The 22,748-nt window shown below is 43.7% G+C and overlaps 1 protein-coding gene across 1 annotated transcript in view; it reads left to right on the top strand.

Moving 5' to 3' along the window:
• The window catches only part of SLC35F2 (solute carrier family 35 member F2), a 52,028-nt gene extending 35,049 nt beyond the window's left edge, over positions 1 to 16,979 (top strand). The window contains exons 2-8 of the mRNA XM_021696429.1: positions 1,978 to 2,153; positions 4,453 to 4,580; positions 8,757 to 8,916; positions 9,767 to 9,923; positions 10,445 to 10,497; positions 11,754 to 11,908; positions 15,924 to 16,979. Of these exons, the coding sequence (XP_021552104.1) occupies positions 1,978 to 2,153; positions 4,453 to 4,580; positions 8,757 to 8,916; positions 9,767 to 9,923; positions 10,445 to 10,497; positions 11,754 to 11,908; positions 15,924 to 16,109 (1,015 nt within the window). The 3' untranslated portion in view covers positions 16,110 to 16,979. The remainder of the gene's footprint in view (positions 1 to 1,977; positions 2,154 to 4,452; positions 4,581 to 8,756; positions 8,917 to 9,766; positions 9,924 to 10,444; positions 10,498 to 11,753; positions 11,909 to 15,923) is intronic.
• Positions 16,980 to 22,748: the final 5,769 nt, after the last annotated feature.

Genomic DNA, 22,748 nt, shown 5'->3' on the forward strand with positions numbered 1-22,748 from the left:
TGGAGAGAAAACAGATGGGGCCTAACTCTCTGAAGTCCAGAGTTTCAACTTGGTTATCTATTACTGGGTAACAAATTACCGCAAACGCAGAGACTTAAAATAAGACTCAGTTGTTGTAGAACAGGCATCTCTCTGCCCTCTGCTTCGGGGCCTCACAAGGCTGTAGTCATGGTGTCTGCCAGGGCTGGGGACCCAGCTGCAGCCTCCAGTGGGCAGGGATCTGCTTCCAGGCTCACGTTGATGTTCGCAAGATTCATTTCCTTGCCGACCGGTGGGCGGATGTTCTCAGTTCCTTGCTGGGGTTTGGCCAGAGGCACCTTCGGTTCCTTTCCACGTGGGTCTCTCTGTACAAGCTTGTTTCATGGGGGCCAGCGGGGAAGAGGAGAGTTGACTTGCAAGATGGAAGTGATAACCTTAGGGAATGTATTCATGGAAATGACATCCCATTACTTGTACTGTATTCCACTGGTTAGAAGTAAGTCACAGATCCTGTGCACACTCAAGAGGAGATCGCATGGGGCAAAAATGCCAGGAAGCAGAGACTCACCAGGGGCCTTCTTAGAGTCCTCCTGTGAAACCTCTTACTGTTTTTCCTCCAGCAATACAGCCCTCTCAATTTCTGCTGCTCTCAAATTGAACTCATGACCCTCCCCTTGCCCAAACCTCTTCTCGTCCTGTATTCCCTGACCTGCTCAGCAGCCTCGTATCTGTCCAGTCATCTTCTCTAGAAACCCAGAGGTCGGGGCGCCTGGGTGGCTCAGTAGGTTGAGCGTCCGACTCTTGGCTTGGGCTCAGGTCATGGTCTCAGGGTTGTGGGATCGAGTGGCCAGCTCTGTGCTCAGCCCAGAGTCTGCTCGAGATTCTCTCTCCCTCTCCCTCTTTTCATCCCCACCCTGTGCTCACTTGTGCTCTCTCTCCCTCTCTTTCTCAAATAAATTTAAAAAATATTAAAAAAAAAAGAAACCCAGAGATCATTTTCAACACTTCCCCCTGAGGTTTAACAGGCTGCTGGGTTCTGTACATTCTACCCATGTGGCATCTTTCATGTCATCCTCTGCTTTCCACTTACTGACGTGGCTTTCGTTGGTTGTTCAGATGTCTCTTTTTTTTAGATGCCAAAAGGCAGAGTCTGGGTCTTATTCTTCTATGGATCCAAAGTGCCAGCCTCTAGAGCAGTGATTCAGAGTCTTGGCTGCACATTGGAACCACCCAGGGAGCTTGGAACATCACCGATGCCTGGAACCCACTGCTAGGGACAACGATGCAGTTGGTCTGGATGCCGCTGAACGTTGGCGTTCACAATCTCCGTGGTTCAGGGGTGCCTGGGGGGCTCAGTCAGTGTTGGGCTCTTGATTTCGACTCAGGTCATGATCTCAGGGTCGTGGGATGGAACCCGCATCAGGCTCTGCACTCAGTGGGGCGTCTGCTTGAGAGTCTCTCTCTGCCCCTCTCCCCACTCGTGTGCGCATGCTCTCTCTCTCTCTCTCTCTCTCTCTCAAATAAATAAAAAATAAAACCTTTAAAAAGTCTCCAAGATTCAAACATGGAGGCAACCTTGAAAGCCATTGCTTCTAGTCGAAGAAATCAAGTCTCTGGGCGAGTGAAAGGTTGAGAAAATGGTAAACATTTAATGCATAGGAAGAATTTAAAACTAAAGTTAAAGTTGTGTTTAAAAACACACACACACACTTCAAATAGTATATGACAAAGCTTAGTAATCAAAACGATCTCTATATGGTCAGGGAAGTGGGGAATATGTCTTTTTGTGGGAATGAGGGGGAAAATCAGAAATGTGAAGGAGTAAAGATATAGTCTCTCAAAATACAAAACTTCAATTTTTGTGCATATGAAGTAAGCAATAAAGTGAAATAAAGAACCACCTAGAATAATTAGAATATTTCTTTGTGTTGAGCCTCTGTGTGTGTGTGTGTAAGGAATAACTTGCGAGTCGTTCTGATCTTCTCCTTTATTTCCCAGGCGTATCTTGAAGACAGTTGCCCTGGGTCAGATGCTGTCCTTGTGTATATGTGGGACAGCCATCACCAGCCAGTACCTAGCAGAAGAATACAGAGTGAACACCCCCATGCTTCAGAGCTTTATCAACTACTGCTTGCTGTTTCTATTTTATACAGTGATGCTGACATTTCAATCAGGTCGGTCAAATGTGAGGATGACCCTTTCAACAAATTACCTTCATAAAAATGTTTGGCTTCTGGATATTAAAAAAATAAAATGCGAGGTAAAACCAAGAACGGGAAACTATTTTTCATAGAAGTTATTGGAAAACTGTGACACCCCTGAATGCTACGAAAATTTATGGAGATTTATGTATAATTCTCAGAAATTGTTGATTAAAACGGGGAGCACCAAACTGTCCCAGTAGAAGTTGTCAAAAAATAAAAAAATTGCTGGGGCGCCTGGCTGGCTCAGCATGGGACTCTTGACCTCGGGGTCATGAGTTCGAGCCCCATTTTGGGAGTAGAGATTGCTTTAAAAAAAATTGAAAAACAAAAATATAAAAAAAAGTGTAAATGCCATTACGAGTTAGGTTTTATTTTTTTCTCCCATGGTTGATAGATTTGAGACAGTATTAAAAACCCTTAAAAAGAGCCTCACTCTCCAAAATATATATTTCCAGCCAAATGGAGAACATTAAATGGAGCACTGGTTACATGTAGATCAAGTGTATGTCATGACAGAGACAAAGGCAAGGAATTGGCAAGGAATTAACATCTTTATCACTGGCTGTTTTTTTTTTTTTAAGATTTATTTATTTATTATATATATAGAGAGCAAGCATGTGCGTGAAAGCAGGGGGGAGGGGCAGAAGGAGAAAATCTCAGGCAGACTCCCTGCTGAATGTGGAGCCTGATGCGGGGCTCGATCTCACGACCCTGAGATCACAACATGAGCCGGAACCAAGGGTCGGAGGCTTAACTGACTGAGCCACCCAGACGCCTGGGTGAAGTTGTTTTAGAGTCATTATAGAAATATGATTTGTAGCTAGCTACACAGAAAATGGGAAGAGCTAGATTCTGGCTGACATTTTTGTGCTAGGCATCATTTTAATTGCTTAACTCACTTTGGTGATGTGTTACCTCACTGAATCCTCCCAATGAAGCAGTTGGGTATTACTGTTACCCCCACTTTGCAGATGAGGAAACTGAGGCGTGCAACACATAGGTAACGGGCCGTGAGTCATGTAGGTAGGAATCGGTGGAGACGGATTCTGACTCAGCCAGCCTGCCCCCCGAGCTCATGCTCTCAGCGCCACCCCACATTAGGGGCTGCTGGTCATGACAAAAGTCCTTCCCACAAGAGGAGAGCATGACTTTGAAAAACAAACGAAATGAGATTGAACTCAGAAACGTGAGGACTATGGGTAACCCAAACTGATTGGGAGGGGGCAGTGCTTCCATTTTCATCGTTTTGAGCTGCATAATGAAATCACTGGTGTTTGCAAATCCTCATGTAATATGAACCTTAATGCCCAATGGTATCTGGTGTCGGGATAAGTGACTTGTTTTTGAAAGAAAGTGGAAACCAGTTGTGGGAGAGGGGAAAACATCTTAAGGGGAAAGTACCAAATTTGGTAAGAACTTTAGGAGTTGGAAACAGAATTGGGTACATGGTTAATAGCTCTGGATGCTCCTTTGTAAACATTAGCCTTTAGGAAGTCAGTGTGACTCATAAGTACATCAGTGAGGTCCCCCCGAGGGATGGTTGGTGGGTGCCTGCCATGCTCTGTCAGACGTTGAGGGAGACTAACTTTGTGTTTTCAGGATGTTCCTCCTAATTGGGTTTTAATGATAATTATTTGGTTATGATTCTCACTTGCAGGTTATTTTTACCATAAAGCCTTCTCATATATGTGCTAATTATGTATCTCCTGTCTACTACATTCTCCAAAGAAGTGAATTGCAGTTAACTTGAATAAGTAGAATTTGGGGGATAAAAGGTGTTTCCTCAGTGATGCCACCAAATCTTTTTTTCAGACTTATCACTGAGTTAATTTTGTCTTGAAAGCACATTTCTTCCAAAAGAATGACCATGTGCAGAGGTTAAATAACCCTTGGATTCATAAGAAAACATTTGATTTTTATAGGATAATCTGTAACTTGTCAGGAATGGCAACATCCAAACCCATACCTGGTTATTATGTTTCTGTTACAGTAGGAAATGAAATTTAACCACTTTTCTCCTACTTACTTTCTCTCTGGTGTATTCTTTAAATCCTTGGTCTATGTTGACATCTTAGCTTGGGTTTCATAGTAGAAAAAAATCTGACATTTGCTGAGCTATTGTAGGCATTTTGGTTCTGAGTAATGGAGATTAGGAGGGACCACATTCAAAAGACAAAGTAAACCTTTGCTTTGACTCCTTAATCTCTAAACTGATATGCCTAGCATCATTTTCAAGTAACATGTATCAACCCAGATTTCTTTGAACCAGGGAGTGATAACCTTTTATCCATCTTGAAGAGAAAATGGTGGAAGTACGTCCTACTTGGGTTGGCAGACGTGGAAGCTAACTACCTGATCGTCCGAGCATATCAGTACACCACTCTAACCAGTGTCCAGGTAAGGGGGGCGTCCTCTCACCCGTGTGGATTTTTCAGCTTCCAGAGAAGAATCTGAGCCCATATGTGCTAACCAAATTTTATGGAAAAGCTGTTCACTGGCAGAAAACCTAAGTACAGGTGGATGCTATCTATTTCTTCGTGGGGCATGTGTGCTAGTGAGTAAAATTTCCTGGAATCAGTGAAAATGTATGCAAGTTAATCAGTTCCCAAACTGCCAGTGCTGTTACAGAATAGAACAGTTGCTACCAAAATAAGCATAAATATTTAGTTGGCAATTGATGTTTTGATGTTGACAAGAGTTCTTTTTTTAAGTTTGTTTAAAGATGGCATATAAAGTGAATATACTTTTGTGCTACAGAAAAGTTGGAGGTTTGCTAGTAAAGTAGATATTCGAGACAAAAGGAACTGTTATAGTCCCTGGAAAGAACCTTGTAGACATCTGGGGTAGAGATTAAGCACCTTGGGTAGCCAGAGGTAAAACTGATATCACTATTCCTCTTTTAGGTTTATTCTTGCTGGATTGAAAGAAAAATGTTCCTGCAGAACAGTACTTTTTAACTAGGTGTTGAGGAAGACTGATTCAGTTGTCTTGATGTTAGCAAACTGTGGGCTATATCATGACAATGACTCTCCACTGCTAACAAGAAAATGTTTCATGAAGGAAGGTGAAAGTGAGAGACCTCGATGCCAGGTTTAGTCTTCACAGTTTAATAAATTTGTAACTTTTTAAAAAAGATTTTTATTTATTTATTTGAGAGAGAGAGAGAGTGAGAGAGAAAGAGAACACGAGCCGGGGTGAGGAGCAGAGGGAGAAGCGGGCTCCCCATGGGACAGGGAGCCTGACGCGGGGCTCGATCCCAGGACCCTGGGATCATGACCTGAGCCGAAGGCAGACCCTTCACCGACTGAGCCACCCAGGCGCCCTGAAATTTGTAATTTTTTGAGGCATCAGTTTTCTCACTATATAAAACCGTGGTGTCCTTATTGCATCTCTGGAAGACTTAAAGTGTAATTAGACTTACTTCACTTGGAAGACATAAAGACTGATGACAATTCAGTACTTTTCCAGTGTGAATATACATTAAATGCTACTATTATCTGAATGCCTCATATTAAATATTTTCTCTTCTGTATCATCGCGCTAATCATGCTAAGCATTGTCTTCAGCAGACCTTTGGTTTGGGGAAATATGGGTTAAGACAGATATCACAGGAGGCACATAGAAAACCCAGCATTCATAAAAATTGAAACCAGGAGTTAGGGGCGCCTGGGTGGCTCATTCGGTTAAGTGTCTGCCTTCAGCTCAGGTCATGATCTCTGGGTCCTGGGATCGAGTCCCGCATTGGGCTCCCTGCTCAGCAAGGAGCCTGCTTCTCCCTCTGCCTCTCCTCCTGCTTGTGTTCTCTCTCTCTCTGACAAATAAATAAATAAAATCTTAAAAAAAAAAACTATTAAGGGGCGCCTGGGTGGCTCAGTTGGTTAAGCGACTGCCTTCGACTCAGGTCATGATCCTGGAGTCCCTGGATCGAGTCCCGCATCGGGCTCCCTGCTCGGCGGGGAGTCTGCTTCTCCCTCTGACCCTCCCCCCTCTCATGTGCTCTCTGTCTCTCATTCTCTCTCTCTCGCAAATAAATAAAATCTTAAAAAAAAAAAAAAAAAGAGGTAAAAAAAAACCAAACAAAAAAAAACTATTAAAACCAGGAGTTACCTAAAGGATCAAGTTCATCACAAATAGGATCAAGTGTGCTTTTAGCTCTGGGTAATAAGCATATACATATGTAGAAGATGCCATTTTTCTAGTCACGTTCTACCCTCCTCATACACAATTTAATTACTTGATTATAATTCCCAGAAACTTTGGTTGCGGACGACCGATAATGACCAGTTTTCACTTGGTACAAGGTCTAAACACAGCTAAGCAAAAAAACTTACAGTTGTGTCTTTGACTGACGCTTATGCCTTAGACTATTGAAAACAATTTCTTTCATTCTAGCCTCTTAGAAAAACCCAAGCATTTGGTCATCAAAAGTTACGTGCTTCTGGTCCTCGCAAGGAGTCTATAAAAAGGGCATCTAGCAGTTAAAGCTCCCTGCTGCAGTGGTTGGGGACTCTCCCTGAGACTCTTCCAGCTGATTCTCTACTTGAGTAAATCTGCAGTGTGAGTGGAAGGATGGAAGTTGGGCCCTGGGCGTCTCTGAACCTCCCGCTTAAGGATTCCTTCAGAGATTCTGGAATAGCAGACCACCGATGGAGTGGTTTACATGAAGCTCAGGACGTGGCCGTCGGCACCCCTTGGACTAGGTTTCTACCCGTGTGTCCGCCCGCTTTACCCCACTGCTGTTGCTTTTCCTTCCCCACCCACAGCCAGGTTCTCCTCCATTGGGCTGCTCTGTTCTTTCTAGAACACGCTGCTGTTTGAAGCCCCTGTCCTCCATTCTCTAAGGCCTCCTTCAATCTCACTTTGTCCTCTCTGCTCCATCTCTAATAAAGTATTTCTAACAAAGCCTAACTCAGTTTTGTATCTGTGCCTCCCCCCACCCGGGGGTCTGACTTCACACCTTGCCGACTGTGGGTGAACAATAGTTTTTAAAGATTAAATTAAATAGGGAGGCTCTTGGGACTGAACACATCAAGGAGAAGACATTCATCACCAAGAGTACACTGTGAGGAGGAGAGTCGATGTAGATAGATGGCCAGTGTGCTAGATAGCAGATGAGAAGTCGGGGAACTTTATGGTAGGAAGGGACCTGTGAGATCATGTGGTCTGATCTCTTCGTTTCATGTTGTGACGCCAAGGGGGACCGGCTGGGGAGCACGCTGCTGGTCAGTGGCGGGACTACATAGGCAGCTCTCTTAGATGGCCACTCATTGCCCACCAAAAATTGTTAAAAATAGAATAAAAATTTTAAAAGATTTTATTTATTTATTTGACAGAGAGAGAGAGAGCAAAGAGGGAACACAAGCAGGGGGGGCGGCAGGCAGAGGGAGAAGCAGACAGCAGGGAGCCCGATGTGGGGCTCGATCCCAGGACCTGAGGCGAAGGTGGATGCTTAACCGACTGAGCCACCCAGGCACCCCCCAAATAGAATAAATTTAAGTCTGATTTTAAGACACAATTGAAGGAGAGGGAGTCTCCTGCGAGACTTTTGAGAGTGACCTTTTTTTTTTTTTTTAAACTTTTTTTGTTTAAGGAACATCGTTCAGACTTTGTTAAGTCATTATGGCTGATTCCGCCGGCGTCTTCCGGGACGGGCTGTTATCCTTGGCATCGTGTAATGGTTTGTCATTCAGGCAGGCTCAGTAAAGCACTTAGGGGATTAGAGCCGTGTAGCTGGAATGAATAACGAGGCAAGGTGCTCATGCCTGTGCCCGGCACGCTGGCCCCCCAACAGTAACACTGCAGTGGAAGGCCATCAGTCAGCAGCCATGACAGGCTCGGACAGGCTGCAGGAGATTTAGGGGCCTACCTTGTCCAAAACGAGACAGACACAGAGAGCATCCGAGACAAGGTTAAAAAAAGAACAGGAGGAGCAATAAAGCAGGTTCGGGAATATTATTAGTATACGGAATATATTTTTTATCCTTGAATGCACTTCACAACATTTGTGAATTCAAGAGTCGAGGGAATAAAATCTCCATTTTTTTCCCCCTTTATCTTCCAAGTGATTTTGAATTTGCTGTGATTTTGGCACTGCCTTTTAGCCTGACAATATTGGGGGTGGAGGAAGTATTTTTTGGACCCACGATCAGCAGGTGATGGAGGAATATTCGATGAAGATGAGCAAGAGGACTCTGTGAGCTAGGGTGGGGTTGGACACTTTGTCAGGGAGATGGTGTCTTTTGGCTTTGTGACAATCTCCTGTACTTGGTAGAGCTTATTAGCCCAATCTGCTTGTGACTATTTATTCTATGTCTGGCTAGCCTTCTGAATGCTGCTAAGGGCTGGGCTGTGTCTGTCTTGTTCTCTTACGTAAAATGGGAACTGTGGTTTCGGTCTCACAGGGTTGTGGAGATTCAACGAGTCAATCCAGGTAAAAGTAAATCCAGGTCATCCCGGTAAACCGCTGTCGAGATGTTCAGGGCGGGCAGGAATAAATGCGGACTCCGAGGATTCTTTACCCGTCGTATAGCTGAGGACAGATGGTTTACGCCATTTGTGTCTCTTTCCTTGCAGCTTCTGGACTGCTTTGGGATTCCTGTGTTGATGGCTCTCTCGTGGTTTATTCTTTATGCAAGATACAGAGTGATCCACTTCGTCGCTGTGGCTGTATGTCTGTTGGGTGTGGGAACAATGGTCGGTGCAGACATCCTGGCGGGGAGGGAAGACAGTTCAGGTGAGGCTGTGGTCCTTGTTTGCTTCGCTCACAGAAAAAAAGTGTTGCTTATGTTTTCGCTTCTGTATTGCAAAGCTCTGTGGGAAGAGACAGAAAGCATGTCTTGGCTAAACTGTCTTTTACGTTTTATTTTCAGATTTACTTGCTTCTGCTATTGGGACCCCTTCCGCCAAGCGTGCTTTGTGTCCCTGCCCGCCCATGGCCCTTGCTTCTTTTTGTCACACTAAATAGTTTTGTCTCATGAGAGAGAAGTTTCTTTAAATATTTGCAATAATCCTCTTTTGGCCCATCCATTCGGATTAGTTACTGGGAAAACTTGTAGATTCTTGGCTTTTTATCAGAAGGAAACTTCATGTCCACTGCGTGACCGACCTCTTTTTCAGTCGCTCTCTGGATGAGAACACTTGGACATTCTTTGGGCCAAAGTTCAGACAATGGATGCTATAAAATCTAAATATGGCCTCTGAATTCGCCCAGTGTGCAGGGGACTTCACTGTGTCCTTGGATTGAGGGAAAATGAACTTGACTACGTAGCTTCTTTCCTGTAGTTTTTAGTTAATTCCCTTCCATGAATTCCATTAATTTCTTTGTCATGGAATCATTTCCTAAGGCCTTATGTTATCCATCTTCCAGTTGCGTCGTCTCCCGAGGGGTCAAAATATGAAAAATCACAGCAGAATTGTGCCATAAAGTGAGAGGAATAAGAGTCCTTAAACTTCTAGAAACCAGGGTTTCTCCTTCTGTAAAATCTTATTTAAATGAATGTGAACCAGATATACTCCTGGAAGCAAGCTAGAAAGGGTCCCCTGTTTTAACACTGTGTACCTCTTTGTGTCTTGTTTTCCTACAGGGAGTGACGTCCTGATTGGTGACATCTTGGTCCTTCTTGGGGCTTCCCTCTATGCTGTTTCTAACGTGTGTGAAGAATACGTTGTGAAGAAGCTGAGCAGACAGGAGTTTTTAGGGATGGTGGGCTTATTTGGAACAATTATCAGCGGCATACAGCTGTAAGAGTCTAAAATCTCCCTTAAAAACAAAATAAGCACATATATGGTACATGATTACTTTCCAGCTACTAATATTCATTGTTGATTTGGCCCAGATTCCCATTTGAAATCAGTGACTTGCTAACTATTAGGAGATTCTTGAAATACCAAGAATTATACCTCATTTTCTTATATGTACATGATGCTTATGATTTCTCCTTACGATGTGGTAGAGGCATTACCATACAGACTTCATTTTTCAGTTATTTCCAGAAAATATGAACTCCCTATTCAAATGGAAAACATAATGTCATGTTGGCTACTATTTGAAAAGTGCCTTGAAGGGTGTCAGGCATGTTTGTGGGCTCCTTTGGGTTTCATTTGTTGTCATTTATATTAAAGACACTTAATTTTTATACCCTAAGAAAAATTTAAGAAGCAATGTAATTCCTCATCTTAGCTGAAATATAGCAACTAAAATGCTTATAAACTAGTGAAAATGAGTATGTGGATCTCTCTCTGACCTCTTGTTTTAATCTTAGATTGATTGTGGAATATAAGGATATTGCCGGCATCCAGTGGGACTGGAAGATTGGTATGTACATAAAATGGTCATCCGTTTTTGGGCAGTGTCCTTTCCTCTAAGTGACAAAAATACATGTTGAGAAATAAATACTTCATATGAGTAGTATTTAAGCATTTTTGTAAAATCACAGAGTAATTTGGTACCCAGAGGGCTCCAGGGTTTACATTGAGTTTTCCCTGAGAACTCGTAAATGAATCTTCACAGGAGTTAATTCTTAATCTTTACCTTCAGGAATAGCTTTTCTTTACTAGGAATTCTGACAAGACTGACCTTCAGTCATACTCCCTTTCAACTAGATCTGTATCACGAGTCCTCAAACCTAATGTGAAGGTTGTCTGCTTGATGTAATTTGTGAAACATTAACCTGAACATTGTGAGGGTGTATAATCACCCACCAACTTCCATTACGACTCTCACCTGATATTCTTGGGCACCTGCACAAATAAATAATGTAGAAAACAGTGGTAGAAAAGTTAAGAAAGACTCCTTCAACCATATTTAATGATGATGGAAAGAAGTTAAAAACAGCCCATAAAGTGTCATGGAAGTTCATGTGCTGTGCTTGGATAATTTAATTCAATTAAATAACTTGAATTGCCAGAATGTGTGAGTGTGCGTGAATATGAGTGGGTATGAGTGGGTGTACATTGAGTATGGAGTTGGGATTGAAGGGGTGGTTGCAAAACTAAATGGTGAGCACCCACACGACCAGCTCTGTCCCGAAGAGGATGGTTGTACTGTGCTTTCTGAGAGAGCTGAATTGAATGAGATGGCAGCCAATTAAAATGCCACAGCTACCTGCCTTTGATGACTAAAAACACTGTATTCTGAATCCAGTGACACAAATCATGTCCAACCAATGAACCAGATAAAAGCAAACAAAAGATGATGGGTGATTTTTCTTCATAGTGGTTCTTCTTTTACTGACCTTTTATCACAGCGTCATGTTCTCTGGGGTGGGCAGATGAGGCGGGCGGCGAGAGCTGTTGAACCAGTCACACCATGAGCAAGTCCCTGTGGCCTTCACTATCTAACACCCTGTTGCAATTTTGAAGTCCTTACTCTGTGTCGTATCTTGTTGTTATTATTATTTTTTTTCTGTGAGCTTTCTGTGTCTCATTTGCAATGCTGAGCATTAGCAAGTGGCTCTGCAGAGAGTGTGTGAAAGGATCAGGGAATTGATTATGGCAGCCAAGCCTTAAAAGCGTCTTTGCCTTCTGATTTCTTCCTGTAATGTTAGATATTCCACTTTGCTTTTTCCGTAGCCCTGCTGTTTGTGGCGTTTGCCCTCTGTATGTTTTGCCTGTACAGCTTCATGCCACTTGTGATTAAAGTCACCAGTGCCACCTCTGTGAACTTGGGCATCCTGACAGCTGACCTCTACAGTCTTTTCTTTGGACTCTTTCTGTTTGGCTATAAGGTAAGCAAATATATCATGTTCAAAGAGGAATACTTGGCTTGGTCTACAACAAGTCATGGGTGTCTTCACTAGTTTAGATCCAAAAATAAAACCTCATCTTTTTTTGGCAAGAATCTCATTGGACGGTCTGCACTCCAGGCAAATAGCATCACGTTCATATTATAATAAGAGTTTTGATGCTCCAGACTTCTGTAAAGGTCTTGGGGACCCTCAAGGTCTTGGGAGCGCCCTTTGAGAACTGCTGCATTGGAAGTCCATCTTTCTTTAGTATACCTTCGGTAAATGCTTGTCGACGAGTTTGCTATCCCAGTTATTTGAACAAATAGCGAGAATGTTGGCTGTTGCTTGATAATTTTAGTTTCGTTTGGGGACAGCAACTACATTTCTTTGTCCTTGTAAAATTTTGTATCCAGGCAGAAATTGCTTGGCACTGATTTATACTGTTCCCAGGAATTGGCCATGAACTCACAATGCCTCGTTCAGTGGGGTCTCAGAAATTTCTGCTTAAGAAGCGTAAACCATGGGCGCCTGGGTGGCTCAGTTGGTTAAGCAACTGCCTTCGGCTCAGGTCATGATCCTGGAGTCCCGGGATCGAGTCCCGCATCGGGCTCCCTGCTCGGTGGGGAGTCTGCTTCTCCCTCTGACCGTCCCCCCTCTCATGCTTTCTGTCTCCCATTCTCTCTCAGATAAATAAGTAAAATCTTTAAAAAAAAAAAAAAAAAAAGAAGCGTAAACCATTTTGCCTTGCCGTGTTACATATGAAAGGAACTGGGTGTTATCTTTACAAACTTGCTGGTTAAGCTATTCCTGAACTTAGACTGAAGGAGTATTTATAGCTTTTTGGTTGCATCATTAAAAAGTAACAAATGTCAGAGTGAACCAGAGAAGTGATCTGACACGCCTAGATTGATTGATTGATTGATAATTTAATGAGACCAGTTGCCAAGGGCTACAACGTGAGCCTTACAAGTGAGCTGTGGTGCTGTGCTTGCATTTCACATGGCCGCCACTAGGGGGTGATGGTGTTTCTGTTCTGTGGTTAAGCTTCGTGGTTAGAGGTTATCTTGTGTTTACATACGACCCCGCTCACCTGTGCGTTTTTCTTTTTAAACCAAGTACATTGATTTAGCTTTAGTAGTTTAACTTCTTCTAAGTAAAATAGTAGCCAAGTGGGAAGGAGGAAGTAAGGTTAAAGAAAGAAAAGCTTTAAAAATACGCCTGCCGCTACCTATTATAAGCTCCCTTCATGTAGATATTTGCTCTTTAACTGCTCTTCACTTTAACATGAAAAAGCCTTTTTGTATGTCATTTTTTTGACCACATAACTTTAAACTGCTATTCTCAAAATTAGAGCATGTGAACGTTAAATTCCTTCTCCGTTCTTTTGCTCTATGTTTCTTTGTCCCTGCACGTCTAGTGGTTCACTCTTAACCCAGATCAGATTTGATTGTTTTTGTTCAAAAGCCGTTTCAAGACTTGTAGAGCAAAGAGCGGGTCTGCTGTGATCTTCAGAGTAAATTACAGAGGTGGAAAAGCATTCAGAGCTTAAAGAAGATACCTAGCATTTTATTTTATTTTTTTAATTTTTAAAAAAGATTTTATTTATTCATGAGAGACAGAGAGGGAGAGAGAGAGGGAGGCAGAGGGAGAAGCGGGCTCCCCATGGGACAGGGAGCCCGACGTGGGACTCGATCCCAGGACCCTGGGAACATGACCTGAACTGAAGGCAGACACTTAACCGACTGAGCCACCCAGGCCCCTGATACCTAGCATTTTAGAAGCAGTTTTTAAAGACAGAATTATAAGCCCAATATACCACCAATTCTTAAAATTGTAGTTTCTAAAATAACTTTGGCTCTGCTTTTTAAAATCGACAGTTGAAAGAATTTTAAAAATTTCTGCACTCCTCATTGTCAGACTCTGCCTCCTCTGGAATTGATCTTGAGTAAATACTTACTGACCAGAGTAGCCACAAGAAACCTCCAATATAGATCCAGACACAAAAGGCAGAATTAAAAAAAAAATAAATAAAAGAAAGGTAAAGGTAAGAGCCTCTAATTCAGGAAACTTACCTCATTCCCTCAGAGTCTCTCCCTTCTAAGGGAGTGACTCCATTTTATCACCTGCTTCTTAAGAGAAACAAGATACTTTTTCTTCTATACATTTAAAAACCAGAAGAGTCACAGAAGCTCACAGCTGGAGATGACCAGCACTGTACATAATACTCATTTCAAAACCCTGTTTAGTTTCTCCTTCTACTTTAGGGAGTGTATCTGGTTTTTTCTTCTTTCTCTCCTTCTCATCTCCTTTCTCAACCTGTTGTGTTTTCTTTTCTTTTTTTTAAAGATTTATTTATTTGACACAGAGAGAGAGACAGCTAGAGAGGGAACACAAGCAGGGGGAGTGGAAGAGGGAGAAGCAGGCTTCTGGCTGAGCGGGGAGCCCGATGCGGGGCTCGATCCCAGGACCCCGGGATCATGACCTGAGCCGAAGGCAGACGCTTAACCGACTGAGCCACCCAGGCGCCCCTGTTGTGTTTTCTTGTTTTTCTTTGTCATCTTCTTCTTAGAACTCTTTTTAGGCATTAGAACACTTTGGGGGCATACTATGAAATCTAAATGAATTTAAAAATATTTATTGGCTTGAACAAAATAACATGCTCTGTTTTTTTTTTTTTTTTTTAAGATTTTATTTATCTGAGAGAGAGAGAGAGAGAGAGCATGAGTGGTGGGAAGGGCAGAGGGAGATGGAGAGGGACACTCCCTGCTGAGTGGGGAGCCCTACACAGGGCTCGATTCCCTAACCCCGAGATCATGACCTGAGCAGACATCAGACGCTTAACTGACTGAGCCACCAAGTGCCCCAGCATGCTCTGTTCTTAACTTTAAAATCAGGTTAGCAGGACTGTTCATAAATTTGAGTTTGCTTGTTCCAAGAAAAAAGAAATGATCCTAGGCATTTAATTACACATTCATTATGCTACATAGTTTCCTTAAAATTTACCACATCACTCTTGGTCAGTCTTCAGCTCTTTTCTTTCTGTGTTTTATCTTTCATGCTGTTAAAAACAAATATTAATTCCCTTAATACTTGAACTTTTGTATGGATCCTTGATTCAAATAAGAGCAAATATACAGACTGCATAATATTATTTATTTAAACTTTGGGGATGTGTCAGAATGCTGTTTTCAGTAATAATACACAATGAGTTAGTGTCTTGTCTACACTGCATTTTGCTCTGGGTGGTTGTTTTCCTAAAACAGGGGGTGGGTTGGAGAAGGTCACCAGGAACTCCATGCATCCTTGTGGTGTGTCTGTCAGAATGTGCTCTTGCTACAGTCAGTCCTTCTGGGAGGCGAGAGGGTGGGAGACTTCTCCCAAAGGGCTCCATGCCCTGTGCCTGTCCGACTGCACTTTACACCACTAACCTCTTCGGGTTTGAGACTTTTCCGAAAAAATGACGTCTTTTGAGCTCTAAAGACCTTATCTGCTAAGTCCACCATAAATCTGATTGTGTAACCCTCGTCTCCCAAAAGAAGATAATTTATTACATTTTAACAAACTGGATTTCATTGCATTAGCGTACACGAAGGGTTGTGGAGAATGTGTCATATTTGTACATCCACATTTTAGGTCCAGTGTTTCTCTGTTTCATAGCAATGTTATAAACGGTGCTTAGGGTCTGAACTTGGCTCTCTCATGGATGGTATCCATGCTGACCTTTGATTCTCCCCACGAAGTGGGGCTGGCTGCAAGGTGGAAGTCCAGCTGGGCGTATCACACAGAAAGGCAGAAGTTCCATTTCCTAGAGACCCAAGGATCCTCTTGGCTCATGTGGCAGGTGCTGCCCAAGCCCGTGCGTTCGCCGGAGGGCTTGGGGGCATTGGCATCTCTTTGGAGGAAGCTTCCAGAAACAAAGATTACGAGAAGCTAACCCTCAAAGCATGGCGGGCAAGGGGGTAGCAGTCAACATGTGTTTGCCAGAGACCACAACCATCGCCTGTTCTCCTCCTAGTTCTCTGGGCTGTACATCCTGTCCTTCTCCGTCATCATGGTGGGCTTCATTCTGTACTGCTCTACCCCGACGCGCACGGCGGAGCCCGCAGAAAGCAGCGTGCCGCCCGTCACCGGCATCGGGATCGACAACCTCGGGCTGAAGCTGGAGGAGAACCTGCAGGAGACCCACTCGGCTGCCTTGTAGCTACACAGGAAGGCACCACGCTTGTGCCCCCGAGGCTTCCCCGGAAACCAGGAGGCGCCCTGGGAGGCAGCAGACCCTGCTGACAGCAGAGGGGACTCGGAAAATTATTAGGGGAGCAAGCACTGCAACTTTGGATTGGATCCCAGTGGTTAGATTTTGCAAAGGAATAGAAAATAGTGTATCGAAAATACGAAAACAGAGCAGAAGGTGAGGTGGCTGGGATCATGTTTCTGTGGGTTTGAGGACCAATACCTGTTCGGGTCAGGGAGGCAAGGTGTGCCCCACACTGGGGTCTCGGAGGCACCCGTGGGAAAGCATGGTGGGGCCGATAGCCAGGCATGATCCAGCCTCAGGGCAGGGCGTGCGAGCAGGCTGTGCAGGCTGGGCTGGGCAGTCAGGAGTGGGGGCAGCCCAGGGTGGTTTGGGAGCCGCTTTCCGTAGTTGGAGGCCTCTGGGTTTTGTCTTGCCGAGGCAGTCATTGTCCACAAGCCCTGTGGTCTTCACACCACAGTGAGGTCTGCTGACTGATGGCATATGGCAGCGGCAGGGGTGGGGTAGCCCTTGAGAAATCCTGAGATACCAGTGTGGGTACCATTGAGGCAGGAAAGAGGGGTGGTGCGGTAAACCTGGGGACCCTCTCTCCGTTCTTCAAAGAGGATACTATACTGCTTCTCACCAAGTATTTGTAATGTGCCATGAGATCTTTATGATACTTCTTCAATACAGAGTGCGACTATGTAGCATCATCATGATATTAACTACCACTCTGCCACTTTACAAAAACTGTAAACGGTATGTAAACTTTTTTTTAATGTAATAAAGAAATCAAGGGGAAGTGTTCATGTTATTAAAAGATTTTGATTTCATGGGAATACATTCGTTGTGTGGTTTCTTTGATTAACCAGTTCCCCTTCTGGATTCTTAAATGACTTAATATATTCAAGATTTCTTCATATCCAACTTTTCAGAACCATGTCTTCTGTAAGGTAAGGCAGACCTACCTGGGGTTATGTTGGGATGGAGGGGAATTCAGAGCGAGCCCACAGGTCATTTGCCGGAAGAAACTTTTTAAAATTCTGAATTACCTTAATTTTTTTCTTTTTTTTTCTTCTTTTTTTAAGTTTTTTGAGTGAGATAACTTTTTATTCTCTGCAGCCAATTAAAACTGATATTTGAGGGGAGGGGGGTGGGAGGATGGGTTAGCCTGGTGGTGGGTATTGAGGAGGGCACATTCTGCATGGAGCACTGGGTGTTGTGCACAAACAATGAATCATGGAACACTTCATCTAAAACTAATGATGTAATGTATGGGGATTAACATAAGAATAAAAAAAATAAATTAATTAAACAAAACAAAACAAAACAAAAAAAACTGATATTTGATTTTCGCTGTGTACCATTCACAGCTGCCAATGAGTAGAAAAAGGTTAGGTTACCATGTTTGGCCTTTGGGGGAAGACTTTCATTTTGATTAACATGTTATTTCTTAAAATATCCTGCTTAAGAACAAACCTGTATACACAGGGCGAAGTGGAGAGCCTCTGGTGACAGCATCCCACATGTCTGTCAAGTCTCAGCTCAACCGTCATCTCTTTCTCTGAAGCCTTCCTCAGGTTATCCAGGCCAGGCCCCCTCTGCTCTAGGTTCCCAGGACCCTTGTTCATATCTTCCTTGTTGCACTTACTGAGTGCTTGCTGTTTGTCTGCCGTTCCTCACCACCGGTTGAGCTCTTCAAGGTCAACTGTGGTCTCTATTCATCTTTCTAGACCTTTTGTCATCTCTCTTCTTGGGCATTTATTTATTTTTTAAAAGGTTTTGTTTATTTGAGAGAGAGAGCGAGCAAGCACGAGCAGTGGGGAGGGGCAGAGGGAAAGGGAGAAGCAGACTCCCCTGCTGAACAGGGAGCAGCAATGCGGGGCTCGACCCCAGGATCCCAAGATGACGACCTGAGCCGAAGGCAGAGTGAACTACCCAGGCGCCCCCTTGGGCATTTATTAAATGAACTTTGTCTTTGGCCCCAGTTCAGAACATTTAAGGGGAGATTGACCTAAAACAAGGTGTTTTATGCAGATACATGTGGGCAGTATTATCTTACCCTGCTTGGCTCTTTCCACCCTTCCCCCTAAACCTAGTGTTTTTTTCTACTCACCTGCTCCCTCTGGAGAGGGGCAAAGGAGGTCAAACCTGAGCATCCTAAACTAAACTAAACTAAATTAAAACTTAGAATTCAGTGTTCAAGAGAAGCAGTGCTGTGAGTGACGTTCAGCAATTAATAAGAGTACCGCAAAGCCGTGCATCCTGGTTTATACAAGTTTGTAAAGACGGAGAGTTTCACCAGTCTCTATAATACCACTTCCATGGAAAATGTATTTTCAAACGTCTGGCTCACATACAAGCTTTTGAAACATAACACGTTCTCAAGTTGAGAACCTCCCATAAATTCTTTTCCAGCCTATTAGAACGATATTGATTTTTCAATATTTTCTTGTAGATATTCATGCCATTAAAAAAAAAACAACTGCTGAATAGTATAATAGGGCTGCTGGATTGTTCCCTCGTGTTGTATAGAGGTAATAGTGCATTTGGACTGCGGTTATGCTGGAAGAAGAGAGGGCTTTGCTGGGGTCATTCTCACTGTTTGCACTTTGAAACTAGGTTCTCTTGCGGACCGTGAACATTTCTCACCTTTCTGGGACCCAGGGAATTTGTATGTGTCATCCATGATGTTTCCAGCAGGTGGCGCTTTAACAGGTATAACAAACACCTTTGACCTAAACCGTCATCTTTCATTTTACAGCTTCTCCATAATGTCCTTTTTAAAGGATTTTATGCATTCATTTGAGAGAGAGAGAGAGCATGAGCAGGGAAGAGGGGCAGAGGGAGAGGGGGAAGCAGGCTCCCTGCTGAGCAGGGAGCCCCACACAAGGCTCGATCCCAGGACCCCAACATCATGACCTGAGCTGAAGGCAGATGCTTAACCAACTGAGTCACCCAGGTGCCCCTACAAGAGGGTGTTATGATGACCGCCCTCAGCAGGGATTGTCTTTGATGAACAGCTGAAGGATGGAGCTCTCAGGAAAGTTTGGTGCCCGTGGTGAAAACAGAAGCCAGGATTCCTTGCTGCGTCGCTAGCAGCCTGTAGTCCCCACGGCTCTTGAAACACAGTTCTGAGGGGCTGGGCTTCCCAACTGCTGAGCCGGCACGTGCATCTTGGGAGAGGAGGTGGGAAGATTCTCGTGTAAAACCCAGCTCGTTAGTGCAGTTGTCCTCGCAGCCCTGGAGCCTGCCCTTTGAAACAGCTGTCTGCATCTGCATCAAGGTCCTTCAGTAGGCCTAGCCACAGTTCTCTCCTCCATCATTGTTATGGTGATGTGCCATTTTCATCCACATTTAATCACTTAGTATCTGGACATATCCTCAGCCCTCAGAAGATACCCATAAATCAGGGAAATTCAGCAGATAGCCACTTAGCTGATTAAAAGGCAAGAGATTTATGAGGAAATTAGGTAATGCTGAACATGCAGTTTTCCAGTAGTATTAGAAAGGGTGTTTTGAGCCGTCCGGCAATCTGGAGAGGTATGAAGGGGAGTAAAGGCTCTTCAGAACAGCAAAGTTTTACTTGAGGGTTTGTGTCCCAAAATGTCTTCTCCTAATGCTTTTGTCATGCACTTTATTCCTTGGTTTCAGTATTGTCTTCTTAGAGCAATTGTTTTTTGTTTTGTTTTGTTTTTTAAAGATTTTATTTATTTGAGAGAGGGAGTGGGAAGAAGCAGAGGGAGAGGGACAAGCAGACTCCGCCCTGAGCACTGAGCCCAACACAGGGCTCCATCCAACGACCCTGAGATCACAACCCAAGCTGAAATCAAGAGTCAGGCGCTCAACCAGCTGAGCCACCCAGGCGCTCCTCGAGCAATCTTAAAGTGCAGATACTTTTGGAGGAGGAGGAAATTTAGGTTGGAAGGGAAAGAGAAATGATACCAAGAAAAAATGCAGAAGTCATTTGAACAATTGTTGGCTCCAACTGACCATAACAAGTATTCAGATGGTGCCAAATGATCATCCCACGATCACCTGTTACTAGCCATCGCTTGGCCAGTGGGGAGGCTGATGTGATGGCGGGGACTCACAGTGTGAGAAGCTGGAGTTCCCGTGCGGGGTTCCACCTTCCTTGACCACAGATGTTACTTTCTTCCTGCTAGGTGACTGTGCTTTTCCACTTTTGTCCGAGTGTTTCCCATTTTTTCGTTCCTTCAGATTTCTTTTCTGACTTTGGTCTTGTGAGCCCACGTGAGACCTCATCCATCTTGGTCTTTGTGAAAAGACTGCTAGTTCAGTGCATGTACTACCTTTACATGTAGGGACACAGACACACCACCGTCACCAGTAACAGCAACCCATCCCCACCCTGCCCTTCAGTGTCTTATTTCTCCAGAAATTGCTTTGTGGATAAGATTGATTGCAGTTGCTTCGGGGAATCTGCCCCCCCCTTGACATGCCTAGAGGCGTTCCTGTAGAGCTTCAATTCCCTAGTCCGTCTATTGGTTGAGAGTAAATGGTACCTTTACTTCCCCACAACTGGTATACAACATTTATTTGGTCTCTACTGTCCATTTGGAGGATTAGACAGGAGGGGGAGAGCCAAGGCCTGATTCCTGATCTGCTCACTAAAGTGTGAGCCATGCTGGAGCCCGGGGATGTGGCTCAGTTGAGAGCCACATCTGGCTGCGGAGTGGGTGTACTTCCCCGAGGACTCTTGGGTCATGACACACGAACGTGGTTCATGCCCTGTCTCATTGTGGGGAGCAGAGCAGGAAGACTCTAGGTCAGGCCAGGAGACTCTGTCTGGGCGACTTATTTGTAGAGAACAGGGCACTTTATAATTGCCTGGAGTTGAGTGACTGCATGCTGATCTCCTAGGAAGAAGGCTGGCTAGGTTCTAGGAGGATATCCACTTAGATCCCCAAGACGGCAATGCATGGGACAAGAAACTAGGAAAGGTTAGAGTCCTGGGCCCCTGGTACTATGGATGGCACCGCAGGGCTTTCAAAAATTGGTTTGTAGAATCAATATCTAATGTAAGAAAATGGGGATTCTATGAAAATACTGAATTTGAGGTCTACCTTCTGCCTTATATTGCTAATTTACCTAATTACCAACCCATGTGAATATTTTACCCTTCTAATGAAAGTGTAAGATCTATATGGACAGATCTTGCCCTACTTTGTAGCAAACGGAAAACCTGATGGAATGAGAAAGTTCATAAACATACACTTTGAAACATTCAACACAGCACCAAACATAAAGCCTTAAAAATAACAGGGACTCAGTAGTGCTGCATTTCTGTTTGCTGATCATGTGTTTCTCATGTTCTAGTCAATCTTTGATTTGTGAAGCATTATTTTTGGTTTTGGAAAGTAAGTAATAATTCTGTGGTAGAAAAAAACCCAAAGATGCTTTACTGTGCAGGGTAATGCCGGATGGTATCCGTGAACTGCTCATTAGTCTTTCTCCCAGGTAGTCTTGTTCTTGGCATCAGTGCAAATAGGGCAGAACAAAAAATTCTAGAAGATATTTGGTGAGGAAATGCTGCACTAGCTGGGTGAAAGAAACACCTAGATCAGTAGGTTGTATTTCCTGTGGTTAGACAAGTGTTACTGAGAAATGACAAGCAAATTAAACAGAAGGGAATAAGAGGAAATTATGATCACCCCAGTGTTAACACATGAACACTGGGGAGAATAATTATCTTTGGAAGCCAGAATTTGCATGTCTGAATAGAGAACTAGCACTTTGATAGACTTTCCAAGTGACTGCTCGGGAAGAAAGGCAGTGGTTCTATGAAAAATCTGGATGATCTTGAGCAATGCTTTGCCCCTTTCTACTCATACCTCTTATTGACCTAGAAGTGGTATGTGTCTGGCAGTGTGGTAGATTGTCTTAAAACCTGCATTATTTATTTAAACTTCACAACATTCTAAGGAGGTAGATTCCTTTTTTTTTTTTTTTTAAAGTAGGATGTGGAGCCCAACACGGAACCTGAACTCATGACCCTGAGATTAAGACTGAGCCAAAATCAAGAGTTGGATTCTTAACCAACTGAGCCACCCAGGTCCCCCTAAGGACATAGATTCTATTTATGCCCCAATTAAACAAGTGAGGAAATTGGGGCTTTATCAGTCAGGATAGGCTAGGTTATGCTGCTGTAACAAACAACACCAACTATATTATTGGCTTGAAACAATAAAGGTTTGATTTTTGGCTGTGCTACACGTCCACTGTGGATCTGCTTCAAGTTGTCCTCACTCTGGGGCTCTGGCTAATGGAACAGCCTTAACAGGGAAAGAGGGAATCAGAAAATTCCTCTCTGGCTCTTAAAGGCTGCCTAGAAATGACAGGTGGCATTTTCTCTTACATTTCATTGGCCAAAGCAAGTCACCTGGCCATGTCCAAATTCAAAGGGATGTAGAAATGCAGTTCTGCTATGTGCTTGGACGGGGGGGAAACTTGGAGGTATTTGTGTGCATCTCTGTCAGAAGACCTAAAGAAGTTAAGCAACTTTATGAAATTTAGACTCTCATCTGTCTGACTCCAGAGTCCACACTCTTAACCCCCATACCTTAATGCTATGGTAAAATAGTA

The sequence above is a fragment of the Neomonachus schauinslandi genome, chromosome 11 (assembly GCF_002201575.2).
Source record: "Neomonachus schauinslandi chromosome 11, ASM220157v2, whole genome shotgun sequence".
Taxonomy (NCBI): domain Eukaryota; kingdom Metazoa; phylum Chordata; class Mammalia; order Carnivora; family Phocidae; genus Neomonachus; species Neomonachus schauinslandi.